General features: G+C 48.2%; 3 protein-coding genes across 6 annotated transcripts in view; 1 reads left to right on the forward strand and 2 right to left on the reverse strand.

Annotated features, from left to right (window-relative positions):
• SLC5A10 (solute carrier family 5 member 10) overlaps positions 1 to 21,702 on the reverse strand; it is a 101,081-nt gene extending 79,379 nt beyond the window's left edge. The window contains exons 1-5 of the mRNA XM_083711923.1: positions 21,148 to 21,702; positions 19,246 to 19,317; positions 17,202 to 17,306; positions 16,293 to 16,352; positions 15,217 to 15,321 (exon numbers count right to left, since the gene is read on the reverse strand). Of these exons, the coding sequence (XP_083568049.1) occupies positions 15,217 to 15,321; positions 16,293 to 16,352; positions 17,202 to 17,306; positions 19,246 to 19,317; positions 21,148 to 21,264 (459 nt within the window). The 5' untranslated portion in view covers positions 21,265 to 21,702. The remainder of the gene's footprint in view (positions 1 to 15,216; positions 15,322 to 16,292; positions 16,353 to 17,201; positions 17,307 to 19,245; positions 19,318 to 21,147) is intronic.
• Positions 1 to 24,990, forward strand: part of SHMT1 (serine hydroxymethyltransferase 1) — a 343,621-nt gene that overhangs the window by 251,936 nt on the left and 66,695 nt on the right. The window lies entirely within an intron of this gene.
• PRPSAP2 (phosphoribosyl pyrophosphate synthetase associated protein 2) overlaps positions 23,301 to 24,990 on the reverse strand; it is a 33,405-nt gene continuing 31,715 nt past the window's right edge. For all 4 annotated transcript variants that reach the window (XM_083711742.1, XM_083711743.1, XM_083711741.1 and 1 more), the window contains exon 12: positions 23,301 to 24,445. In XM_083711742.1, coding sequence (XP_083567868.1) covers positions 24,287 to 24,445 — 159 coding nt within the window. In that variant the 3' untranslated portion in view covers positions 23,301 to 24,286. The remainder of the gene's footprint in view (positions 24,446 to 24,990) is intronic.

Genomic DNA, 24,990 nt, shown 5'->3' on the forward strand with positions numbered 1-24,990 from the left:
GTTGTTGGACTACATCTCCCATCATCCCTGAGCTCTGGCCTTGCTAGCTAGGGGTGATGGGAGTTGTAGTCCAACAACATCTGGAGACCCACAGGTTGAGAAAGGCTGATTCTAATTCCTTTCTCTGTTGTTGTTGTTGTTTTGCCAGCTCAGCAAAAATATAATAAAAAATTGCTGGCCTCCTGTTCCCTCCAGGCAGAGCGACGGAGGCAGCAACGCGGAAGGCGGCAGGTGGGGCTGCCCGGCATTTTCACTCTTTCAACTTGAACAGATTTGTTCTCTTGGCACCTGCCCCGCCTTTGAATCGCCTGCCAAGTCGCTTCTTCATGCTTGGCTCCAAAGCCAGCTGCACACTCTGGCTACAAAAAAGAGAGAGCACTTCTGTTGACTCCCCAGCTGTCCTCAGAGAAGGGGTGGGCCACGAGGTCGAGCAGACACGTGTGGCAAAAAGAGATGGTTAAATTGGGAGGGATCTCACAAGCCTGGAAGTCACAGGAGCCTCCCCACGCTTCCTGACAGTGAGAGCTGTTCAACAGTGGAATTTGCTGCCAAGGAGTGTGGTGGAGTCTCCTTCTTTGGAGGTCTTTAAGCAGAGGCTTGACAACCATATGTCAGGAGTGCTCTGATGGTGTTTCCTGCTTGGCAGGGGGTTGGACTTGATGGCCCTTGTGGTCTCTTCCAACTCTATCATTCTATGATTCTATGGTTCTATGATTCTAGGTCAACTGGACCTTAGTATCTTAGTTCACTGCTGAGAGACCTTTCAGAAACTGGAGGTTCCTCATGAGGGCTAGCAACAGGGTTAGCATGCAGAACCCCCCAAAAGGCTCCCGGAAAAATATAATAAACTGTATGTCCACAACCAGTCCTACACAACCGCAAGCTCGCTGTGTAGTGTTTCACAAGCTTCTCTCTGAGTCGCATAAACTATGAAACTCATTGCCCCAGGAAGCAGTGATGGCCCGCAGCTTAGATACTGCTACTAATAATAATTTTATTAATTATATGCTGTCTATCTGGCTGGGTTGCCTCAGCCATTCCAACAGATATGAAAATGTAAGAAAACATCAAACATTAAAAGCTTCCCTATACAGGGTTCCTTCAGATGTCTTCTGAAAGTCAGATAGTTTTATTTCCTTGACATCTGACGGGATGGTGTTCCACAGGGCAGGTGCCATCACCAAGAAGGCCCTCTGCCTGGTTTCCTGTAACCTCACTTCTCACAGTGAGGGAACTGCCAGAAGGCCCTTGAAGCTGGACCTCAGTGTCCGGGCTGAGTGATGGGGGTAGAGATGCTCCTTCAGGTATATAGGGCTGAGACCGTTTAGGGCTTTAAAGGTCAGCACCAACACTCAGAATTGCACTCAGAAATGTACTGGGAGCCAGTGTAGGTCTTTCAGGACCGGTGTTATATGGTCTCGGCGGCCACTCCCAGTCACCAGTCTAGCTGCCGCATTCTGGATTAGTTGTAGTTTCCGGGTCACCTTCAAAGGTAGAGTGCATTGCAGTAGTCCAAGCGGGAGATAACCAGAGCATGCACCACTCTGGCGAGACAGTCCACAGGCAGGTAGGGCCTCAGCATGCGTACCAGATGGAGCTGATAAACAGCTGTCCTGGACACAGAATTGCCCTGTGCTTCCATGGACAGCTGTGAGTCCACAGTGACTTCCAGGCTGCACACCTGGTTTTTTAGGGACACAATGGTTCTGCCCTGCTTCCACAGTCAGAGGCAGAAATGCTTCTGAATACCAGTTGTTGGAAACTGCCGGAGGGGAGAGGGCTCCTGTACTCAGATCTTGCCTGCAGGCTTCTGCTTGGCCACTTTGAGAACAGGAGGCTGGCCTAGATGGGCCACTGGCCTGATCCTGCTCTTCTTATATTCAGCTTTCCATTTGCAATATGAGGATAACACATTAGGATGTTTGCCAGGATGAAGTAGATTAAAAAATGGAACACCTGAAATGTGCTAGAAGTAGTGCTTTTTAAAAAAATTGCTTCCAACCTGGGTTGTCTTGCACAAGGGCATCTGGAGGTTCTTCTGCAACTCTGGCTCCATACCCTATTTTCTGTCTAAGCCTCTCACTCCAATCTGCATGATTCAACTCCCTCTTCCAAGAGAAGGACCATCCATAAATCTGGCGGCAGCTATCAAGACGCCACCCGGGTGTGTGTGCGCTTGTTGGTCAATATCTGACAGGTTGCAAAAGGGATGTCAGAAAGGAACGAGCTCGCTTTGCTGGAGGAGGAGATAGACTGCAAAATCCTGAGCAAGTTCAAAGGGGTAATGCAGAAGTATTTGCTTTTTTTTCTGGAAATTAGGTTAGAGACTGACAACAAGCAGCTGGACAGGATCCTGGGCTCTGGTCAAGACAGCACTCTGCCCACGCTGCCAGCGATTTTTTGAAAATGTTCCGATTTTGAGCAAAGCCAGTCCAGATGGCCACAGCAACAGTAAAACATTACAGTATACAGTGGTGCCTCGCAAGACAAAATTAATCCGTTCCGTGAGGCTCTTCGTATAGCGGTTTTTTCGTCTTGCGAAGAAAGCCCATTGACGGCTTAGCGGATTAGCGCTATTAGCGGTTTAGCGGCTTTTAGCGGATCAGCTGATAAGCGGCTTATCAGCGGATCAGCCGATAAGCCGCTTAGGGCTTAGGAAAAGGGGAAAAAAGGGAAAAACCCCCGCAGGAACTCGCAAGACATTTTCGTCTTGCGAAGCAAGCCCATAGGGAAATTCATTTTGCGAAGCGCCTCCAAAACGGAAAACCCTTTCGTCTAGCAGGTTTTCCGTCTTGCGAGGCGTTCGTCTTGCGGGGCACCACTGTACGCAGAAAAGGAAATTTGATATAAAAGCACAAGTGATAGTCCTGAATCAGCAGCCAGTTAGCGGCCCTTATTCTGATTGCTCCTGCTATGAACCTAGCAACCTTTGCTGTTATCTGCTCATTTTGATCTGATAGAAGAAAGGACACTGTGGCAGTGGTTGAGCGCCCTGGGATGGTTAGTACGAGTGAGGTGATGATCTCGTTCCTCAGGTCTTTGCAGAGAGTGCAAGACAGGAGGACGTGTGCTGCTGTTTCGGTGCTACCATCTCCACAGGGGCAAAGACATTTCTCAGGCGGGATGAATCGACCCTCAAGTACTGCAGATGGCAAAACACCCAGTCTTGCAAGTGTAAAAGCACGTCTGTATTTTGGGATAATAAGTTTGTGCAGCTATGGGGCCAGAGAATCAAAATGGAGAGGTTTCCTGCTTGGCAGGGGGTTGGACTCGATGGCCCTTGTGGTCTCTTCCAACTCTATGATTCTAGGTGGAAACTGAACATTTGTTGTTGTTTAGTCGTGTCCGACTCTTCGTGACCCCATGGACCAGAGCACGCCAGGCACTCCTGTCTTCCACTGCCTCCCGCAGTTTGGTCAAACTCATGCTGGTAGCTTCGAGAACACTGTCCAGCCATCTCGTCCTCTGTCGTCCCCTTCTCCTTGTGCCCTCCATCTTTCCCAACATCAGGGTCTTTTCCAGGGAGTCTTCTCTTCTCATGAGATGGCCAAAGTATTGGGGCCTCAGCTTAATGATCTGTCCTTCCAGTGAGCACTCAGGGCTGATTTCCTTCAGAATGAAGAGGTTTGATCTTCTTGCAGTCCATGGGACTCTCAAAAGTCTCCTCCAGCACCAGAATTCAAAAGCATCAATTCTTTGGCGATCAGCCTTCTGGAAACTGAACATACCAAGGGCAGAATTTCCTTATAGTGGCCAGGTTGTTCTGATGCTCGATTTCTTTTAGATGAAGACCAGTTAGACTGTTTGCTTTAGTGGGGCCCAAAGTGAGTAGGTGTTGCGGGGATAGGCCACAAGAGTGAAGTTTTTGATAGATGGTTTTAAGCCAGGCACTTTTATGGGAGGCTTGAAGTACTAGGGATAGTAAACCAGGGGGAGAGCACAAGAGCAACTCTCCCCTCCAGTGCCAGAGCACAGCCATTGTGGCTAGTCATTGATAGTGTTATCCTCCAAGAATTTCCCCAGTCTTCTTTTAAGCCGTCCTGGTTGGTGGCCATTTCTGCCTCCTGTGGAAGGGAGTTCCACAGTTCAACGATGCACTGCATGAAAAAGTACTGTATTTTTTGCTCTATAAGACTCACTTTTCCCCTCCTAAAAAGCAAGGGGAAATGTGTGTGCGTCTTATGGAGCGAATGCAGGCTGCGCAGCTATCCCAGAAACCAGAACAGCAAGAGGGATTGCTGCTTTCACTGCGCAGCGATCCCTCTTGCTGTTCTGGCTTCTGAGATTCAGAATATTTTTTTTCTTGTTTTCCTCCTCCAAAAACTAGGTGCGTCTTGTGGTCTGGTGCGTCTTATAGAGCGAAAAATACGGTGCTTTATTTCACCTGTCCCGAATCTTCCAGCATTCAGCTTCATTGATTTTGGGAGCGAGGGAGAAAATGTTTTTCCCCCTCTGCTTTCTGTGTGCTGTGCATTATTTTAAAAAACTTTTGTTTCAACACCGGTCCTCCACTGCAGGTAGCAGGCTAGTTAAGGAGGTGAATGGCAGGCCATGGATCACACAAACACACACAACTCTGGCTATTTCCCTCTGCTGGAGAGTCACTCAGAACAGCCAGGGGGCTCCCACCTGAGAGTGGGGGAGAAATTTGGTTCAATTCACACCAAAAGGGAAACCTATCAAATCGACAGTTTCCGAAACAATATGCAAAGTGAAACCCAGCTTTCCTTCAAAATTTGCATGTATCTGAATTTTGCAATCGAGTTCTCTAGCCAATGTTAATACAATTACAGAGGTTTGGAGGAAGACCATGAGTGGAAACAGCATACGAAAACGCACTATATTGCCGAAAATTGCCTACAATCATATGGACATTAGTAAAAAGCTATGTGCAAAAAATGTAGGAAAATTTCAAACTAAAATGCTGGTGAATTTCCATGAGGATTATTTTGTTTCTCAAATAACGAAAGTTGCAAATTTCTGCAGAAATGCAAAGAAATGAATTTAAGATTGGAAAAGGAGGAAACAGGAAGAAACTCAGCTGCTGAAGAGTTGCTAGGAGGCCCTTCTATTCCCCTCAAAAGGCTTTGATTCCCAGAGTTCCCTGGGAAGAGGGATTGATTGTGTTAGACACTCTGGGAATTGTTGTTCTGTGAGGGGAGTTACGGTGCAACTCTCTGCACCTTTACCAATTACAGATAGGTAGCCATGTTGGTCTGCCATCGTTAAAACAAAATAAAAAAATTCCTTCCAGTAGCACCTTAAAGACCAACTACGTTAGTTCTTGGTATGAGCTTTCGTGTGCATGCATGCGAAAGTATCTGAAGAAGTGTGCATGCACACGAAAGCTCATACCAAGAACTAACTTAGTTGGTCTTTAAGGTGCTACTGGAAGGAATTTTTTTATCACCTTTACCAAACTACAGATCCCAGAATTCTTTGGGGGGAGTTGCAGCTGCTTAAAGTGGTACCAAAGTGTCCACTAAATGTCACGTATAAATGTGTCCTCAGTCAATATGCCCTAAAGCAGCCTTTCTCAACCTGTGGGTCCCCAGATGTTGTTGAACTACAACTCCCATCAGCCCTAGCTAGCAAGGCCAGAGCTCAGGGATGATGGGAGTTGTAGTCCAACAACATCTGGGGACCCACAGGTTGAGAACCGCTGCCCCAAAGGGACACAGCTACCCCTTCCCTCACTCTCCCCCCCTCTGGGCCCGATCCGTACACCCACCCAGAAGGAGCACCTCCATCCCCCTCGCTCAGCGAGAGCAGGCGAGGAAGACACAACAGCAAGGAACAAGGCCAGCTGTGGACCCCTTGCAGAAGTGGGGGGTCCTTGACGGATACCCAGTGATGCTTCTTGCTGGTGCCTGCCCTCTCTGAGGTAGCGCAAGGGCCCCAAACCATCCAGGCGCCCTTGTTTCATGCTCTGTCTGATCTCGTTTCAGTCAGGGCAAGGAAACAACGCAAATGGATCTACAACCTGTTCCCTCTCCACGCCAGAGCTTGCCCTGCCCCACGCCCTCTCCTGCAGCAACTTGGGAGGCATCAAACAAGTCGTCTGGGGCCCTCCCTTCTCTCTCCTCACAAGTCTTCACCCTCACACACAACAGCCTTTTCCAAGTCAGATCATGCCAGCATTAGGTTACCCAGAAATATGAATGCTGTGCTGTTTTCCCGGGCCGGCAAAAGCCACAAAAGCTTTGTTCTGTTGTTTTTCCTCATACGTTCCAGCAGTTCCAGCAGTTCTGGAATTTAGACATCTGTCCCTGGCCAATTGCCTAAACGGCCTCGGCCCAGTATACCTGAAGGAGTGTCTCCACCCTCATCGTTCTGCCCAGACACTGAGGTCCAGCTCCGAGGCCCTTCTGGCAGTTCCCTCCCTGCGAGAAGTGAGGGAACCAGGCAGAGGGCCTTCTCAGTGGTGGCACCCACCCTGTGGAATGCCCTCTCATCAAATGTCAAGGAAATAAACAACTATCTGACTTTTAGAAGACATCTGAAGGCAGCCCTGTTTAGGGAGGTTTTTAATGTGTGACATTTTAATGTATTTTTAATGTTCTGTTGGAAGCCAGCCAGAGTGGCTGGGGAGGCCCAGCCAGATGGGCGGGGTATAAGTAATAAATTATTATTATTATTATTATTATTATTATTATTATTATTATTAGAATTGTAGAGTTAGAAAGGACCACAAGGGTCATCTAGTCCAACCCCCTACAATGCAGGAATCTTTCACACGACGTGGGGCTCAAACTCACCACCCTGAGATCTCACGCTCTATCGATTGACTGCCCTTTAATTTGTCGCTGCTGCTGCCCTTTGGGGAAGTCGTGTCCAAACCATTAGAGTTGCCAATTATCAGGGGTCAAACCAGGCTTCCTCGACCTCGGCCCTCCATATGTTTTGAGACTACAATTCCCATCATCCCTGACCACTGGTCCTGCTAGCTAGGGATCATGGGAGTTGTAGGCCAAAAACATATGGAGGGCCGAGGTTGAGGAAGCCTGGTTAAAAACATTCTTCAAGGGCTGCAGAAAAAAAAGAGCACTCCTGGATCAGATCAAGGGCTTGTCTGATAGTCCAGAATCCAGATTCTTGCAGTGGCCAACCTGATGTTGATAGACAGGCTGCAAGACCTCTCTTCACATGCAATCGCCTTCAACTGGTATTCAGAAACATATTGTGGCCCCATTCACGCCATACGTTTAAACTACAACGCCACTTTAAAAAGCCGTGGCTTTCCCCAAAGCATTTTGGGAGCTTTAGTTCATTGAGGGTGCCGGGAGTTGTTTGCAGGCCCCTATTCCCCTCCCAGAACTATAATTCCCAAAGTTCCCTGCAGTGAGGGATCAACTTCGCTCTGGGAATTGTAGTTCTGTCAGTGGAAAGAACGATGACTCTTTAAATCAAAACAAAATCAGCAATGAACTAAAAACAGATGGAAACACAGGCCAGCTTTCTAAATGTATGCATAGGCTTGTCTAAATAAAAAAGGTTTTAGTAGGCGCCGAAAAGAGCACAGCGGAGGTGGCTGCCTGGTATCAAGAGTCGGGGAGTTCCAGAGTTTAGCTACACTAAATGGTCGATGAGGAACGGGTATTATGGGGCACTTGTAGCAGGGCCAGTTCCACCCATCAAAGCAGCCATGTGGGTATATTTGGGGCAAGGCGATCTCGCAGGTAAACCTGTCCCAAGTTGTTAAGGACTTTCTATTCTGATAGCAACCCTTTGAACGTGGCCTGGTAGCAAATCGGTAATGAGTGCAAATCTTGGAGCCTCCTTCGAAACACACAAGCGCTTGTGCCCCCCCAGTGGTGCTGTTGCTTACGGAGCTCAGTTCCTGTTCTCGGTTCACACACCTGGACCACATCAGAGGCAGCGGGACGGGGTGAGACTTTACATTCTTTGCAGGATTAAGGGCTGCTCTGGCATAACCCAAGCACAGCACGCACCTCGCCCCTTCTTGGCATGGCAATGCCCCAGGGCTGAGGCCCAGAAGGCTGACAAGGGGGTGACCTACTTCAGCCTCTTGCCTTGGGATGCTGGGAACATTTCTGACATTTAAAGGCACCACCAGTTCCACAGGGCCATCACAGGGGGGAAAGCAACAGAACAAGGAGTCCTGCAGCCTTCAACAGCAGCTGCAGAGGAGACTTGTTGCTTAAGTCAGGGAGCAACCTGACTTTTACCGGGGAACCGAACCAAGCCTGATCCCATAAGCTGCTGCGGTCCGAGAGGTACACAACCCTGCAGTTCTCCTTTCGGCCAGAGCTCTGCGGTGGCGCCAGAGTCTAGCGCCGCTCCAGCCCAGGGTTCAAGAGCCGCTGTGAGCCTGCCACCAAGTGGCCAGAGGAGGCAGCTGCAGGGAGGCTGGCGAGAAAGCCTCTGCATTGGCCAAAGCAAGTCATGTGACCCTCTCCAACGCCATATTAAAGCATGCTTGCCAGTGTTGCATATAGTTTCCTGTGTGTGAGAGCCATTGCTTCATTTCAGAAAACAACAGCTGGATTAGACCAAAGGTCCAGGGGTGGGGCAGGAGCCAGGTCCTTCCAGGCAATCCACAGATGAGGCAGAAGCAGAGCAGCAGCCTTCCTCTGTCACTGTTTCTTCCCCCACCCCTCCAAACAGCTGTTATTCAGAGCAAGACTGCCCCTGCACATGGAGGTTCAGCTTCACTGTGGACCAAAAGGGCGCCAAATCAATTGTTGAGCAGAGACTTGTGGAGACAGATATCCAAGAGCTTCAAGGGACCATGTGGAGACCCTACTGACCACTTTGGTCACCGGGGTTACCATGCCACACTCAGGATCGTTCCTTTTGTTGTCTTTTAGTCGTTAAGTCATGTCCGACTCTTCGTGACCCCATGGACCAGAGCACGCCAGGCACTCCTGTCTTCCACTGCCTCCCGCAGTTTGATCAAACTCATGTTTGTAGCTTCGAGAACACTGTCCAACCATCTCGCCCTCTGTCGTCCCCTTCTCCTTGTGCCCTCCATCTTTCCCTCCATCAGGGTCTTTTCCAGGGAGTCTTCTCTTCTCATGAGGTGGCCAAAGTATTGGAGCCTCAGCTTCAGGATCTGTCCTTCCAGTGAGCACTCAGGGCTTATTTCCTTCAGAATGGATACGTTTGATCTTCTCGCAGTCCATGGGACTCTCAAGAGTCTCCTCCAGCACCATAATTCAAAAGCATCAATTCTTCAGCGATCAGCCTTCTTTATGGTCCAGCTCTCACTTCCATACATCACTACTGGGAAAACCATGGCTTTAACTATACAGACCTTTGTCGGCAAGGTGATGTCTCTGCTTTTTAAGATGCTGTCTAGGTTTGTCATTGCTTTTCTCCCAAGAAGCAGGCGTCTTTCAATTTCGTGACTGCTGTCACCATCTGCAGTGATCGTGGAGCCCATGGATCTGCAGTGATCATGGATCGTTCCTAAGTATGCCATTTCACCAGACGGGAGAGATGCGAAGCAGAAGTCCCATTCTCCCCTGTTTTGCTGAAAGCCCAGCTGCCTCAGGCAGCCCTCCCGGAATTGCTAGACTACAACTCCCATTGTCCCAGGCCATTTTCCATGCTAGCTGGGTCTGATGGGAACTGGAATCCCTCAATCTCTGGAGGACCAGGGGGTCTCTATTCCCTGAGACATCCCTCTCATCTCGCCTTTTCCCCCTGCTTGACAAGAGTCAAATTTGGCAAGCTGCAATGGCAGGTGAAAGCAAAGCTTTCATAATTACTTAGAGAGGGCGGAGGATGTTTAAGGTGTTGGCAGCCATCTGCATCCCATTAAAGAAACCATCATCATTCCTCTTCTTGGAATACCAAAACACGGCCCCTCCAGCTTCCTCTCGTATAGTTCGGCAGGGGCGGACAGGCAAGGGAGCTTGTTAAGATGGCTTCTCAGCACAACAGTTTCGTTTCGAAAATAAATCTAGGGGGAGAAGAAGAAGCAGGCCTGACCCATTCATAACAGAAAAACAGCAGCTATAAAAAGCCTTTGAAGTCCGTCTCAACAGCTCCCGGGAGGAGGAACATCAGTTGCTTGCGTTCGTCAGTGAAAACCTTACACTTATTTGGGGCTGGCAGCAGAAGCAAGACTTCTAAGGTGGGGTGAGATTTTTACCCTTCCTTTCCAAGAAAGTTATCTTTGAACTGCTCCAAAGGAAGACTTTTAAAACAAAGCACGCAGTGTTCCAATTCCCTGTCTTATCGGGATAATAGTAAAAACTTTCCAGCTCTGCCACTCTATAAGCGAGGCTGAGTGGTGTTGGAATAGGGCCTGGGAGAGACCAGGGTTCACATCCCCACTCAGCCATGAAGCTCACTTGGTTAACCCTTCGGCCAGCGCCTGTCTCCCTCCCCATGACTTCCCTGGGGGTTTCTCCCAGGTCTGGGCCCTGAAAACTCAGACCCTTCAAATGTCCTTATTTTCCAGGGACAATCCCAGATTTACAGAAGGCGTCCCAGTTTCTGATATGATCCCAGAATATCCTGCTTTCCTTTAAAGGTAAAAGTAAAGGTAAAGGGACCCCTGACCATTAGCTCCAGTTGTGGCCGACTCTGGGGTTGCGGCGCTCATCTTGCTTTATGGCCAAGGGAGCCGGTGTACAGCTTCCAGCTCACTTGGTCAGCATGACTAAGCTGCTTCTGGCGAACCAGACCAGCGCACGGAAATGCTGTTTCCCTTCCCACCAGAGTGGTACCTATTTATCTACTTGCACTTTGACATGCATTCAAACTGCTAGGTTGGCAGGAGCAGGGACCGACAAAGGGAGCTCACCTCGTCGGGGGGATTCAAACGCCAACCTTCTGATCGGCAAGTCCTAGGCTCTGTGGTTTAACCCACAGCGCTACCCGCATCCCCCGCTTTCCCTTAGAATGTCCCTATTTACATCAGATAAATGTTGGAGGGTACGGAGTTATGCGACCCCTGAGCCAAGGAGATAAATAACTATACAACTTTTAGAAGACATTTGAAGGCAGCCCTGTATAGGGAAGGTTTTTTTTAATGTTTAATAGGTTGTTATATATGTTGGAAGCCACCCAGAGTGGCTGGGGCAACCCAGTCAGATGGGCAGGGTATAAATATGATTATGATTATGGAACAGGGTGTCTCTATTTTCATCGGAGAAATGATGGAGGGTATGCTCAGGATCTGGGAAGCTCCCGACATGACCTAACCCTATCGATGGGGCATTTTAAAACTGGAGTCCAACAATATTTGGACAGCCACAGGTCCCCCTTCCCTGCTGTACAGGGATCAGGGTACCCAAAGGAACATCTCGTCCCTCTATTAACCCTGACCGTCTCCATGCTTGGAAAAGCCTCTCCCGTTGGCTTGGGTCCATTTCTCCCAGCTGCCTCCTAAACACCCGACCTCTGCAGGTGCTTACCGTCAGCAAAATACCTGGCCTGAATAAATTGCCCCACCTCTTCACACCATCCCGCGTGTCTGCAGACATTCATCTCAATAAGTCGCTGTCAACAAAGATTATCCAAATCTCCCGTGAAGGGGGTGAGATGCTCGCTTAATCTCCCGGACCGGACCAGTCACTCCGCGGCTGAATAGGGAGTGACTCAGGGAGCTGTTGCAATGCAATTAAAGAATAGGGACCAGCCTTTGCAAGGCGGCCGCAAGACGGCATGTCCTTTTGGGGAACCGAGAAAGATCCCAGGCAGGGCCAACCAGGGGCGTGGGGATAACAATGGACGGGAGTCTGGAAGTCACACCTAGGTGTGACGGGGGAGCCCAAGATGACAACAGAAGTTTGAATGTGCCTTGCAAGAATCCACAGCAGCAAAGGGATGAAGGTGGATAGTTCAGAGCTTTTTTAAATGTGTTGTTTCACACATTAAACAGGGGGGGGGGGGACTCAGGTAAAGGTAAAGGGACCCCTGACTGTTAGGTCCAGTCGTGACCGACTCTGGGGTTGCGGTGCTCATCTCGCTTTATTGGCCGAGGGAGCCGGCGTACAGCTTCCATGTCATGTGGCCAGCATGACTAAGCCGCTTCTGACGAACCAGAGCAGCGCACGGAAACACCGTTTACCTTCCCGTCGGAGCGGTTCCTATTTATCTACTTGCACTTTGACGTGCTTTCGAACTGCTAGGTTGGCAGGAGCAGGGACCAAGCAACGGGAGCTCACCCCGTCGCGGGGATTCGAACCACTGACCTTCCGATCGGCAAGTCCTAGGCTCTGTGGTTTAACCCACAGTGCCACTCGCGTCCCTATGGAAACTCAGGGCCAGGGGCCAAATATGACCTTCATTGGCCTCTACACTTTGTACTTATATTTCTCCCCAGGCTCCACCTCTCCTCGGTCACTTCCCCTCCAGGCCACACCTCTCACACAAGAGCCAATGTGGCTTAATGGTTAGGGCAGGCAGCCCCAAACTCGGACCTCCAGGTGTTTTGGGACTACAACACCCATCATCTCTAGCTAACAGGACCAGTGGTCAGGGATGATGGGAGTTGTAGTCCCAAAACATCTGGAAGGCCGAGTTTGGGGGTGCCTGGGTTAGAGTGTTGGACCAGGACCTGGGAGATCAGGGTTCAAATACCCACCCAGCCATGAAGCTCACTGAGTGACCATGGGGCAGTCGCCATCTCTTAGCATGACCTGCTTCACAGGGTTGTGTCGTGAGGATAAAATGAGGAGGAGGAGAACTATGTACACCACCTTGAGATCCTTGGAAGACAAATGTGCTATATAAATGTAATACAGTGGTACCTCGGGTTAAGAACTTAATTCGTTCTGGAGGTCTGTTCTTAACCTGAAACTGTTCTTAACCTGAGGCACCACTTTAGCTAATGGGACCTCCCGCTTCCGCGCGATTTCTGTTCTCATCCTGAAGCAAAGTTCTTAACCCGAGGTATTATTTCTGGGTTAGCGGAGTCTGTAACCTGAAGCGTCTGTAACCCGAGGTACCACTGTAATAAATAAACAAGGATTCATCTGGTCACAACCTTTTACACTGCTTTGCCAATTTGGCCTGGAGCCAAGATTGAGGAACGCAGAAACATACTACTACTACTACTACTACTAATAATAATAATAATTTTTAAATAAGCCATTCGGGCTGTTAGCTTAGATATGCAAGCTTTTGGTATGCCCACATTTATTCTGACTCCTGAGCAAGAGCTACACAGAGGTGACAAATGCTATTACCAGACAAGGACGATTCAGTCCTTGGACTGGGCCCTGTGTCCACTTAGGGAACCAACCTGGTTGTTGAGAACCTGGTTCTCCATTCAGATCTACTCAGTAATCTAATTAGCCTTCCTCTTCCCAATTAAACACTTCCTCCCAGGAAGTACCTTATTAGATGCGGTGTGATCAAGACGCTTAGCCACTTTACAACTAATTAATTAGACCTGCTGTGTCCCTCAGAACCTCTTGCTGTGACCTTCTTACACCGTAAATTCTTCTCCCCAGTTTGGTCCAAAAAATCTCCACAGTGGCATTTCCTATCTACACCATTAAGCTGGCCGCAAGGAGGTGCTGTCAATCAGCTGTTCATCGACACCTGGAAAGCCTGGCCACTTCCCCAAGCCCTGCCAATGACCAACTGATCGTCAGCGCTAGCAAAGCACAGTGCGATTAGATTTCAAACTGCATAGGTAAAGGGAAACGGGTCACATGACTTCACTGTAATGTCATATTACTAGCAGGTAAACGGCACTAACCAGCTTTCAAAGCTGGCCCCTTGGGAGTGGGAGGGGAGGTAAGGATCTAAGTCCACCGGCTGAATCTCTTTCCTCATCCAATCTATTAAGTGGGATTCCGAGGTAGACTGCCTCTGAGGCTGGAGGTTCGAAAAAACCATCACGCGCCAGTAGCCATTAATCAACCTCCCCTCCTTGTACCATATTATACAAGATAATAAGGTCATTCATTATATATACTTATTCCAAACTGCAATAATTGTCCCCATAACAACATGACTCAGCTGAAGTTTATTGCCTTTAAAATTGGCCTATAAAGAAACATTACGCTCGTTTAATTCCCACTGGTTTCGACAAGGAAAGTTAAGCGTGCACTTCAACCCTTAACTCGATGGGATGTAAAAGGGCTTAATTTCAGCTGGATCGTGCTTCGTATATTTAAGCCTCCTCTTGGAGCACAGATCTGTTGCCCAAAGGCTTTTCTGGGAAACAAGCAAGGGTGTGCCGGTGTCAAACAGACGGAGGCAGAATAATATTCAGCAAAAGAAAACAGGAGGCCACAGGAAGCTCTGGGTTGGAACAGCAACTTGACCAACAGCGCCTCCTGCTGAGGAGAGAGCTGTATGACACCTGAACCATTATCTGTGATAGGTTGGTCAGATTAGGCCCCAGTGACCAATTGGGGAAGGTCACAGGCAGAGGTCATTTCTCTACCTTGCAATATGGACATCTGGGATCCATGTTTATTTTATTTTTTAGTCTAAGTTTCCTAGCCTGCTTTCTAAAAAGACGCTATTCCAAAAGCAGCGTCCAAACACACATCAAAACAGTAATCAATTAAATATACCGTATTTTTCTCTCTATAAGATGCACCAGACCACAAGATGCACCTAGTTATTGGGGAAGTAAAACAAGAAAAAAATATTCTGAGAATATTCTGCGCAGTGAAAGCAGCAATCCCTCTTGCTGTTCTGGCTTCTGTGATAGCTGCACAGCCTGCATTCGCTCCATAAGACGCACACACATTTCCCCTTACTTTTTAGGAGGGAAAAAGTGAGTCTTACAGAGCAAAAAATACGGTAATTTCAAACCACAGAATCACAGAGTTTGAAGGCCCACAAGGCCCTCTAGTCCAACCCCTTGCAATGCAGAAAACTTCTGCCCAAAGTTGGCTCTCCAACCCAAAACCCTGAGATTAAGAGTCTCATGCTTTACACAGGAGGCTAATCTCTTTTTTTTCCCCAGGGGCCGCAATGACCCTCAAACAAACTTTTTTGGAGGGATGCAAGCCAGGGGTGCCCCCCCACATTCCACACACCCTCCCCCCCCCCCACTTCCTCAGCAGATCTGTGCGGATTTGCTAGATAGAGGAGGTTATTGCCCTGTCCCCAATTTTGCATCGGGTAATTGGCGTCTGCCTCGGGGGCTGGGCAGGGCAGAGAGGTTTAAACACCCCAGAACGGTTTTCTACTTCATTTATTGGTTTTATTTATATTTTTGCCCCCACCCCGCCATATTTGAGAGGCATTATTTCCTGGCTAGCAGCCACTCACCGATATCTTGGTGAAGATGGAAAGCAGGAGAGACAGGGATGAAAGATATATCCGGATTCTCTCCCCACCAAAACGCTTCTGGAGGTATTCTGGCATGGTGACAATCTGATCGGAGGAAGGGAAAGGAAGGGAAAGAATTAGACGCCAGTGTTATAATTCGGGTAGGAGAAATTCCAGCTCCATTCAGATTTTAACGTGAGCCTAGCCCAATTTTCACTTTGCATGCAAACCAAAACACAGCATAATTTGCACTTCTCCGAATTTTGTTCTGCAATTCTCCAGCCAAATAATGTGTACAAAAAAGTACGCCTTAGCGAAAAGTGTGGATAAGAATGCCTATATTAGTGGGGGGGGGGCAGATGTTGGGTAAAGGAATACATTTTTCTTATCTCTGGGAATGTCATTTGATATTAGGCCTAACAAAAAAGCCTCTGGCTTTTTGGCAAACGAAATCTTGAATAGTTTTTTCAGCTCCTCATATACCTCGTTCCAAAATTTCCTTACAATTTTACATCCCCACCATGTGTGATAAAAGGTTCCCACCTCCCTTACATCTCCAGCATAAGTTTGACTGCTTTTTGTAAATCTTAGCCGATTTTTCCAGAGTGAGGTACCAGCAGTAAAATCATGTTCTCTTTTTTCGTATAACAAGCTGTGAAATTGATATCCACCTTCCACAACCTTTTCCAATTTTCCAATTGGATTGTATAACCAAAAAGGAATTTGCACTAAAACACGGGTGAATTTTCATGGTGACAAACTCTTGCAGAAATGTGGAAAACCTGCCTCACTGGGGAGTCGCGCCGGTTATTATCTGACAGTCCCGGGGCAGGTTACGGCAACGTAAAAGACAGAATTAGAATCATGTTAAAATAAATTGTGGTGGCTTTTCACCCAGGAGCCTTGCAAGATATTTATTATTATTATTTGAATTGCCAAGTACAGAGAAGGCCGTGAGCCTCAACCGCCTGGGTTGGCAGCACTGAATTAGTGCGGGAGAGGTCGTAAAAAGAAGCTGTTTGCGGTGCAGAAGGCCACACACCAAAGGATGAGACCAAACCCAGCTCCCAACTTACCCCTGAAGAGATGTAGACTGGAACAAACACCCAGGCCAAAGCCAGAAGCACAAAGGTGGCCTGGAAAGAGATATAAAAACACTTAAGTGTGGCCCTACACATTGGTGCATATGTGTAAAAGAAAAGGGATTTGTGCTTCAGACATAATTAGCTGAAATTTCCAAAGTGGTTCAACCATCCAGTTGTTCCTTTTATCTCGACTCCCTACTTTAGCATTCCAATCCCCTATAATGAGAAGAACATCCTTCTTTGGTGTCATTTCTAGAAGGTGTTGTAAGTCTTCATAAAGGTAAAGGTAAAGGGACCCCTGACCATTAGGTCCAGTCGTGACTGACTCTGGGGCTGCGGTGCTCATCTCGCTTTACTGGCCGTGGGAGCCGGCGTACAGCTTCCGGGTCATGTGGCCAGCATGACTAAGCCGCTTCTGGAGAACCAGAGCAGCGCACAGAAACACCGTTTACCTTCCTGCCGGAGCGGTACCTATTTATCTACTTGCACTTTGACGTGCTTTCGAACTGCTAGGTTGGCAGGAGCAGGGACCGAGCAATGGGAGCTCACCCCGTTGCGGGGATTCGAACCGCTGACCTTATGATGGGCAAGCCCTAGGCTCTGTGGTTTAACCCACAGCGCCACCCGCATCCCGTAAGTCTTCATAGAATTGGTCGATTCCAGTTTATTCAACACCGGTAGTATTTTAATAGTGAAACACAATTAAGAAGTATATTAATAGTGAAATAATTATTAAGCTCTAACTGTCTGTAGGTTTTATTTTATTTGCTTTTTATCTTATATTTTGGAAATGTACATCCAGGGTGTTTTTTTCCCCTTTAAATTTTTTGGGGGCCCCCAAGAGAGTGGGGCCCTAAGTGATAGCTTGTTTAGCTCATACGTAAATCCGGCACTACTCACGTTCCATTCAAAGCCGGCCACTGCTACCCCTCCTGCGGCGGCTGTGCCGGCCAGTCCAATGAAAAGGCTCGATCCTTCGCTGCTGGCAAAGAGCGAGGCACCGATCTGCAGGCCAAAAGCAGCCAATAGTAATATTATTATTATTATTATTATTATTATTATTATTATTATTATTATTATACCAAAACGAACTGCAAATACCCTAAGCAAATTACGGAAAATAACAATAAAGCATTAAAATTATCGATTGGAAAGAGTTTAAAATCAGGTATTTATACGTATCTCCCAAAGCAGCAGTAGCTAAAATGAAAACTCGTGTATCTTCTCGATAGGCTTGTGAAACAAAAATGTTCTAAGTGGGTGCCGGAAAGAAAGAGGACAGAGAAGAGTTTGGACTGAGCGCAGGGCCGTCTTTCGCATATGCGCCACCGGGATGCAAAGATCTGTCCAGCGCCCCCAAATTTAGTTAATTTCGCATGCATGGCGCCGTTGAGAATGACAAGTGCCGTCGTTGAGTCTGACAAGCGTCGTCGCTGTGAATGACAAGTGGCGGCGCTGGCGCAGCACGTCTTTGGTAAATGAGCGCACAAATTCGAAAGTCCTTTAGTGAAACAGTAGGTATACATTTCGGTAATACCTAGGTATATATGTATTTTGTTTTTCTAGCTTGATCAAAATTATTTATTATTTCATAACAGGTAGATAGGTAAGAGCTTAGGCGGCTTCAACGGCAGACGCTGGGCACCCCCCAGAATTTGCACCACCAGGTAAAAATGGCCCTGCCTGAGCAGACACACAGGTCACCTGGTCCATTCATTTATTGTAGTGATACCTCAGGTTACATACACTTCAGGTTACACACGCTTCAGGTTACAGACTCCGCTAACCCAGAAATAGTGCTTCAGGTTAAGAACTTTGCTTCAGGATGAGGACAGAAATCGTGCTCCGGTGGCACAGCAGCAGGAGGAGGCCCCATTAGCTAAAGTGGTGCTTCAGGTTAAGAACAGTTTCAGGTTAAGAACAGACCTCCGGAACGATTTAAGTATGTAACCAGAGGTATCACTGTATTTATATACCACTTTTTGTCCTCCAAGGATCTCTCAGTTGGTAAAGCATTAGACTCTTCATCTTCGGGTCGTGGGTTCGATTCCTGCACCGCAGCCGGTTGGTATGTACGACCCTTGTGGTCCCTTCCAACTCTTCCCATTCTCATTTAATCCCCCACAACAACCTTGTAGGTAGGTTAGGCCGAGAGGCAGGAACTGGCCCACAGCCAAGTGGGGATTTTAACCCTGGTCTCTCAGGTCCCAGTCCAACACTCCAACTAACCACTGCATGGTATTGGCATTACTACTGCAGCAGTTGGCTTGTGAGACACGGGTGGCGCTGTGGTCTAAACCACAGAGCCTAGGACTTGCCGATCGGAAGGTCAGCGGTTCGAATCCCCGCAACAGAGTGAGCTCCCGTTGCTCAGTCCCAGCTCCCGCCCACCTAGCAGTTCGAAAGCACATCAAAGTGCAAGTAGATAAATAGGTACCGCTCCAGCGGGAAGGTAAATGGCGTTTCCGTGCACTGCTCTGGTTCGCCAGAAGCGGCTTAGTCATGCTGGCCACATGACTCGGAAGCTGTCTGCAGACAAACGCCGGCTCCCTCAGCCTATAGAGCGAGATGAGCGCGCAACCCCAGAGTCATCCGTGACTGGACCTAATGGTCAGGGGTACCTTTACCTAGTTGGCTTGTACCCGGCGGTAGTCCTACTCTGAGTAGACCCACTGAAATTAATGCACGTGAGTCATTTAGAGCTATTATTTCCAGTGGGTCTGCTTTGCACGAAAGTGACTTTCTAAACATACATCTAGAAATATAAATTAGCATGTGCAAATTTTATGCAGATCTGCATGTTCTTCTGCCCTATTTTTTTTGGGGGGGGGGGAGGATGACACTTGTTCTTTTTCCAACAATGCATGTAAGTCACCGCCCTCTGTGAGGCTTGGATGAAACCTTGTGGAGCCCCAGAATCAAACAGGCAGTTGCATCTACTTACCGGCCACCAGGCTATGTTCCTCCCAGCCAGGAAGTATCCACTTAAAGTGTTTCTGTTTGCCCTGCAGGAAGACTGAACAGGCAAAAAGATGACTAAGCAGGGGATGAGTGACAGACAAACTGTGCCGAGAGCGTGGAAACCGGACAGAGATTTCCTCCTGCCCCACAATATAGCCCCCAAATATCAGAAAGACCACCTCCTTCCCTATAGAGCATTGGTTCTCAACCTGTGGGTCCCCAGATGTTGTTGGACTACAACTCCCATCATCCCTGAGCTCTGGCCTTGCTAGCTAGGGATGATGGGAGTTGTAGTTCAACAACTTCCCTATATGGTTCGCATCATACTCTGAAGATACGTCTCTTTTCCCTGGTCTTTCACAGTTGGGCTGTGTACTTTTCAGACCCACCCTCTTCTCGTTTTGAACATAGGAAGCAGCCCCACGCCTAGTCGGAACATTGGCACATCTAACTCTATATTGTTAACACTGACTGGCAGCAGCTCTCCGGGAATTCAGAGTGGGCGGGGGATGCATTCCTAGCCCTAGATGCCATGGATTGAAGATGGAACTCTTTGCAAGCTGCAGCTGGTTCCTAAAAAGTTGTGTTTTAAATTGCTTTGACCCACCCTGGGACCTCTGGGTGCAGGCAATAAACAAAATTCTGATTCAGAAAGATAATAATTATTGCAGGCAGACATTTTCGAGACAGACACCAAAGGAAGGTGCAAAGCAGAGGTGCAGCCAGCTGAGAGGGGGCTTAGAGGGCCGGATTTAGCCACCTATGCCTGGGGCTCAAAACCTCGGCAAAAGATTGTTAGAATCTGTTGCAAACACCACCCAGCTAGATGGACCAATGTTCTGCCTCGGTGTAAAAGCAGATTCCTGTTTAATTTCACCCTTTATTCAAAACCATGAGGACTAGAATCTTACTTTATTTTTAGAGACAGGATGGGTAATAATAACCATAATAATATTCCCTCTAATTTCTGACATTCAGGCGTGAGCACTCAGTCAAAATGGCACCAGTTAGGTCAACAGGGAGATATCAGCCGGTTTAGCAGAGCATCTAGATTTGCAGAAATAAGGGGAAGAAATGGAGGCAGTGAGAGATTTTACTTTCTTGGGCTCCATGATCACTGCAGATGGTGACAGCAGCCACGAAATTAAAAGACGCCTGCTTCTTGGGAGGAAAGCAATGACAAACCTAGACAGGATCTTAAAAAGCAGAGCCTCCACCTTGTCGACAAAGGTCCGTATAGTTAAAGCTATGGTTTTCCCAGTAGTGATGTATGGAAGTGAGAGCTGGACCATGAAGAAGGCTGATCGCTGAAGAATTGATGCTTTTGAATTATGGTGCTGGAGGAGACTCTTGAGAGTCCCATGGACTGCAAGAAGATCAAACCTCTCCATTCTGAAGGAAATCAGCCCTGAGTGCTCACTGGAAGGACAGATCCTGAAGTTGAGGCCCCAATACTTTGGCCACCTCATGAGAAGAGAAGACTCCCTGGAAAAGACCCTGATGTTGGGAAAGATGGAGACCACAAGGAGAAGGGGACGACAGAGGATGAGATGGTGGGACAGTGTTCTCGAAGCTACCAGCATGAGTTGGACCAAACTGCAGGAGGCAGTGGAAGACAGGAGTGCCTGGCGTGCTCTGGTCCAGGGGGTCACGAAGAGTCGGACAGGACTAAACAACAACAACAAACATATTCTTGTGGCGGGGGAACTAAGGGGGGGAGAGAAAGCAGCCCAATACGGCTGAGCATGTTCTGTGCCCAGGCAGCAGAATCCAAACTGCTTCTTTTAAAAAGCTGGCATCCCCGAATACTCAGTCCCATTGGTCAACTGAAGCCATTGCATAGTCGATCGGGCCGTTAAACCGATTAAAGATTTGCCCACCTTACCCATATCCCCACTGCCAAATTCAAAAGGAAATACGCCACGACGACGATCACATCAGTAACGCTGAAGTGGGGCGAAGGAGTGGGCATTTCAGCCGCAGGAAAGTCTTCCGTAGACATCGCGCCTGGATCCAGGAACAAAGAGAGAGAGGCCAGCTGCTTTCAAGAGTCAAGGAATTGATCATTAAACAGCCTGGGGGTAGGCCGTTCGTGATTCGAGAAGCAGTACATGTGGGTGAGTTGCCTTGGCCCTGGGGCAGAGTCTGCCCCCTTTCTCAGCGGATACGAATGAACTGAGGGTTAATCAGAGCTACGGGGGGGGGGGGCGCTAAATTTGCAAATTTGAACGCTGGCTGGCATTTTTGTTTCGACCAAGTCATGTGGACGTTGCAAAAAACCCAAAACCAATGTGCATGGCTCAGGACACACACCCCACCTTTGCCCCCCATTATTGAGGGACCCCGGGGCTGCACGACCTGCTCACACGCAGGTGTTTTAGGATCATTCTTCAAAATGATAAGGTGCGCCCTTCTGAGCCATGTGCCCCTGCAGAACTAAAAAAAAATCTCTGATTCCTCTAAGGCCACTGCCACAGCCAAACTCTGCCAGTGCAAAACAGTGACGCTTTCTCGGTTACGTTGGGATGATGGGAAACACTGGAGGGGTCAGGGGTCTCCTTCACATACCGTATTTTTTGCCCTATAGGACGCACTTTTTCCCCTCCAAAAATGAAGGGGAAATGTATGTGCGTCCTATGGGGCAAATGCGCGCCTTGCCGCTGTCCCCCGACCTGGTTTGGAGGCAGGCGGCGGGGAGAAGCCCGCTTCTCCCTGCTGCCAGCCCCACAAGCTTGGGGGACAGCGGGGAGGCGCAGTGCGCCCAGGCTTAGCTTTGCGCAGCTCTCCACAAGCTTGGGAGCCCAGCGCCGGGCTCCCACAGCTTGCGGAGAGCTGCCTGTTCTGGGGGCTGCGGTAGCTCGGGCTTCCCTGGCCCCAGCCCCGTGCCTGGGGGGGGGAATATTCCCCCCCCCAAAAAAATTAGGTACGTCCTATGGGCTGGTGCGCCCTATAGGGCGAAAAATATGGTAAATCCAACGTGAAACCAACAGGACTATTCAGCTAAAGGTATTTGACCCATCCATGACTGGCCAGGGGTGGGTGGATCTTGTCATTTTCAGTTTCTAATTTTTCCAGTCTTAAGCTCAGTCTTTAGCACATCTGTGACTTTTTTTTTAAAGCAAAAAAATAAATGCCCTCATGAAACTCACCACCATTCTAGGTCAAATTACTCCTAGTATGCATTTTGGCATGCAATTTTCCCCGATGCACACAAAGCAATTTCATGTGATATATAGCATTTTTGTAGGACACATTCACTAAAATGTGGGTTTTTAAGCATATTTTGGCTGGTGAACTGCGCTGCAAAATTCAGAGAAGGGCAAATGTTGAAGGATAGCTGTGTTTCAGTTCTTGCATTGTTTTGAATGCTAACTGAATCAAGTTTCTCCCCATCCTACCTCCCCCCCCCCCCCCGCTCCACAGGTCCCTGCTCGGCAGAACTTGCACCTTGACATTTTTGTGCAATTCTCCCTTCAAATGTCTGTCCCCTCACAGGCCAGCTTGTCCGCCCTTCCTCCTAAACATTGACACTCTTTTGTTAATGTGTCAGCCTTTTCGTTAGCTAGCGGCATTGTTTAATGAGCAGCTTCCGTTAAAGCCTAACCCAGGAACGCTGTTCCTGAAGCCTGTTCTGCATTCAACGCAGGGGCAGCTGAAGAGATATCAAATTCCAACCTGACACTGTTGAGGTGGAGATTTCGCACATCAATGTTGCTCATGTGTGAGCTGGTTTAAGGAGGTTTGTTTCTGCAGAGTGCCCAGTTGAACAGCGCATTAGGAGGGGTGGGAATGGAAGTTTGCAAGCAAGGCTAAAGAGATTCCAGAAGGGTGAGATAAAGCCCACTGAAGCCAACTGCTGCCCTTTTGAAAGGTGGGGAAAGTCTTGCAAAAACGTCAAACCAAGCTCTTTTTTTTGGAGAGTGGGGAGACTGAAGGAGCGCAGGAAGCTGCCAGCACGCATACACTCATCACCCGGAATATTGTTCCGCTGACAAAAAGAGCACAACCGCCGAACAAATCTTTCCTAAGAAGCTCACACAAAAACAAAGTCATTTATTCTTCTCATTGCAGAAAATAAATACCAGTGCATACTCCATATGCTTTTCCTATAAAAGCACTTCTACAAAAAATGTCACTGAACTGCGTACAACAGTACAACTTTTTTTTTCTGTTTTGGCTTGTCAGATGCGAACTTTATACAGTAGCTTTTTTATATATTAAAAAAGAGAGATAAAAGAATCATATGTAATTAACCCTTCAAAGCACTTGCAAGCAAGCTGATTCGGGGAGGAAAGGAATGTGAACACGTAGGAGCCGTGACCCTTTTCTCCAAGGTAGAGGTGCGTGTGTGTGTGTGCGTGTGAATTTGTACCCTTAGAGCTCCATCTCCCAGGAAGTTCTCCTGTGCGAACCTCATTGAAATGACCAGGAGAGGCAGGAAACTGAGCATGTTGTTCCAGCCCACGACTGCCATTTCCGTGTCCTCTGACTCCCACAGGGTGCAAGGCTACAGTTTTCGCTTACAGGCAAACAAGGATAACCTGTTCTATGGGAAACAGGCCCTGCAGGTCTCTCACCAGGAGAATCCCAAGCCTGGGGAGTCACTGCCCAGGGGGATAGGGCTTCTCTTTCAAAACAACGCAGTTGGGCCCCCTGGTCACCCAAACCCTCAAGAGACGCAGGGTGCTCTCCTGCACAGCTCCCAATGCATTTCAAGGAGGCTCAAGAACTTCTCAAAAAGGACCGTGTCCTTAACCAACAGTGCAGCTAAATGTAACAGAGACTAGATTTTTGTTCTTTTTTCCAGTAAAAGTCTTTTTGCAAAAAAAGAAGAAAAAAGTTCTGGAAATTTCATCTACTAAATTTAAGTCATGGGGAAGGGTAATAACTAAACAAAGTGGGTTCCATTGAAGGACAAAGTTTAAGCCACGATGCTTCACAGCTCGGTTTTCTGTGTAGATGTCCAGTTTGGCCCCTGAAAATATTTTCCCTCTTCTCCTCCTCCAAGCCTTCCAAGGTACCAGTCAGTCATCCAGGCCTATATTCCTGAAAAGGTACGACATGGACTCCCCGTTGTGGATTCTGCGGATGGCCTCCGAAAGGATCATGCTGATGTCCACAGTCTTAATTTTGGGACACTGGAGCTTTTGGATCTCGTGAGGAATTGTGTTGGTGACCACAACCTGGGAAGAGAGGCAAAGAGAGTGAGGGGGGGTGGAAATTAAGAAGGTGGCAGGAAGAGTCGCAGCCACAAACACCTTGGGATCACTTCTAAACAAAGCTGCAAAAGAGAGGGTTCCTTGTAGCTTGTTGCTGGCACTTCAAAAGCACACCAGTGCAAGCAGATAAATGGGTACCACTGGAGCAGGAAGGTAAACAGCATTTCCGTGCGCTCTGGTTTCCGTCACTGTGTTCCGTTGCGCCAGAAGCAGTTTAGTCATGCTAGCCACATGACCCAGAAAGCTGTCTGTGGACAAACGCCGGCTCCCTCGGCCTGAAAGTGAGATGAGCGCAGCAACCCCAGTCACCTTTGACTGGACTTAACTGTCCAGGAGTCCTTTACCTTTACCTTTTTAGTACTGGATTTAAAATTAGAAACAGGAAAGTTTTGCAGCTGATCCCATTTTGCTTCGTGTTGGGAGTCAATCAAATCAAATCAAATCTTTATTATGGTCATAGACCAGCATACGTACAGTCATTTAAAATGATGAGGCTGGAGGAACATTGC

Source organism: Podarcis gaigeae (genome assembly GCF_964106915.1).
Source record: "Podarcis gaigeae genome assembly, chromosome: 14".
In the NCBI taxonomy this organism is placed as follows: domain Eukaryota; kingdom Metazoa; phylum Chordata; class Lepidosauria; order Squamata; family Lacertidae; genus Podarcis; species Podarcis gaigeae.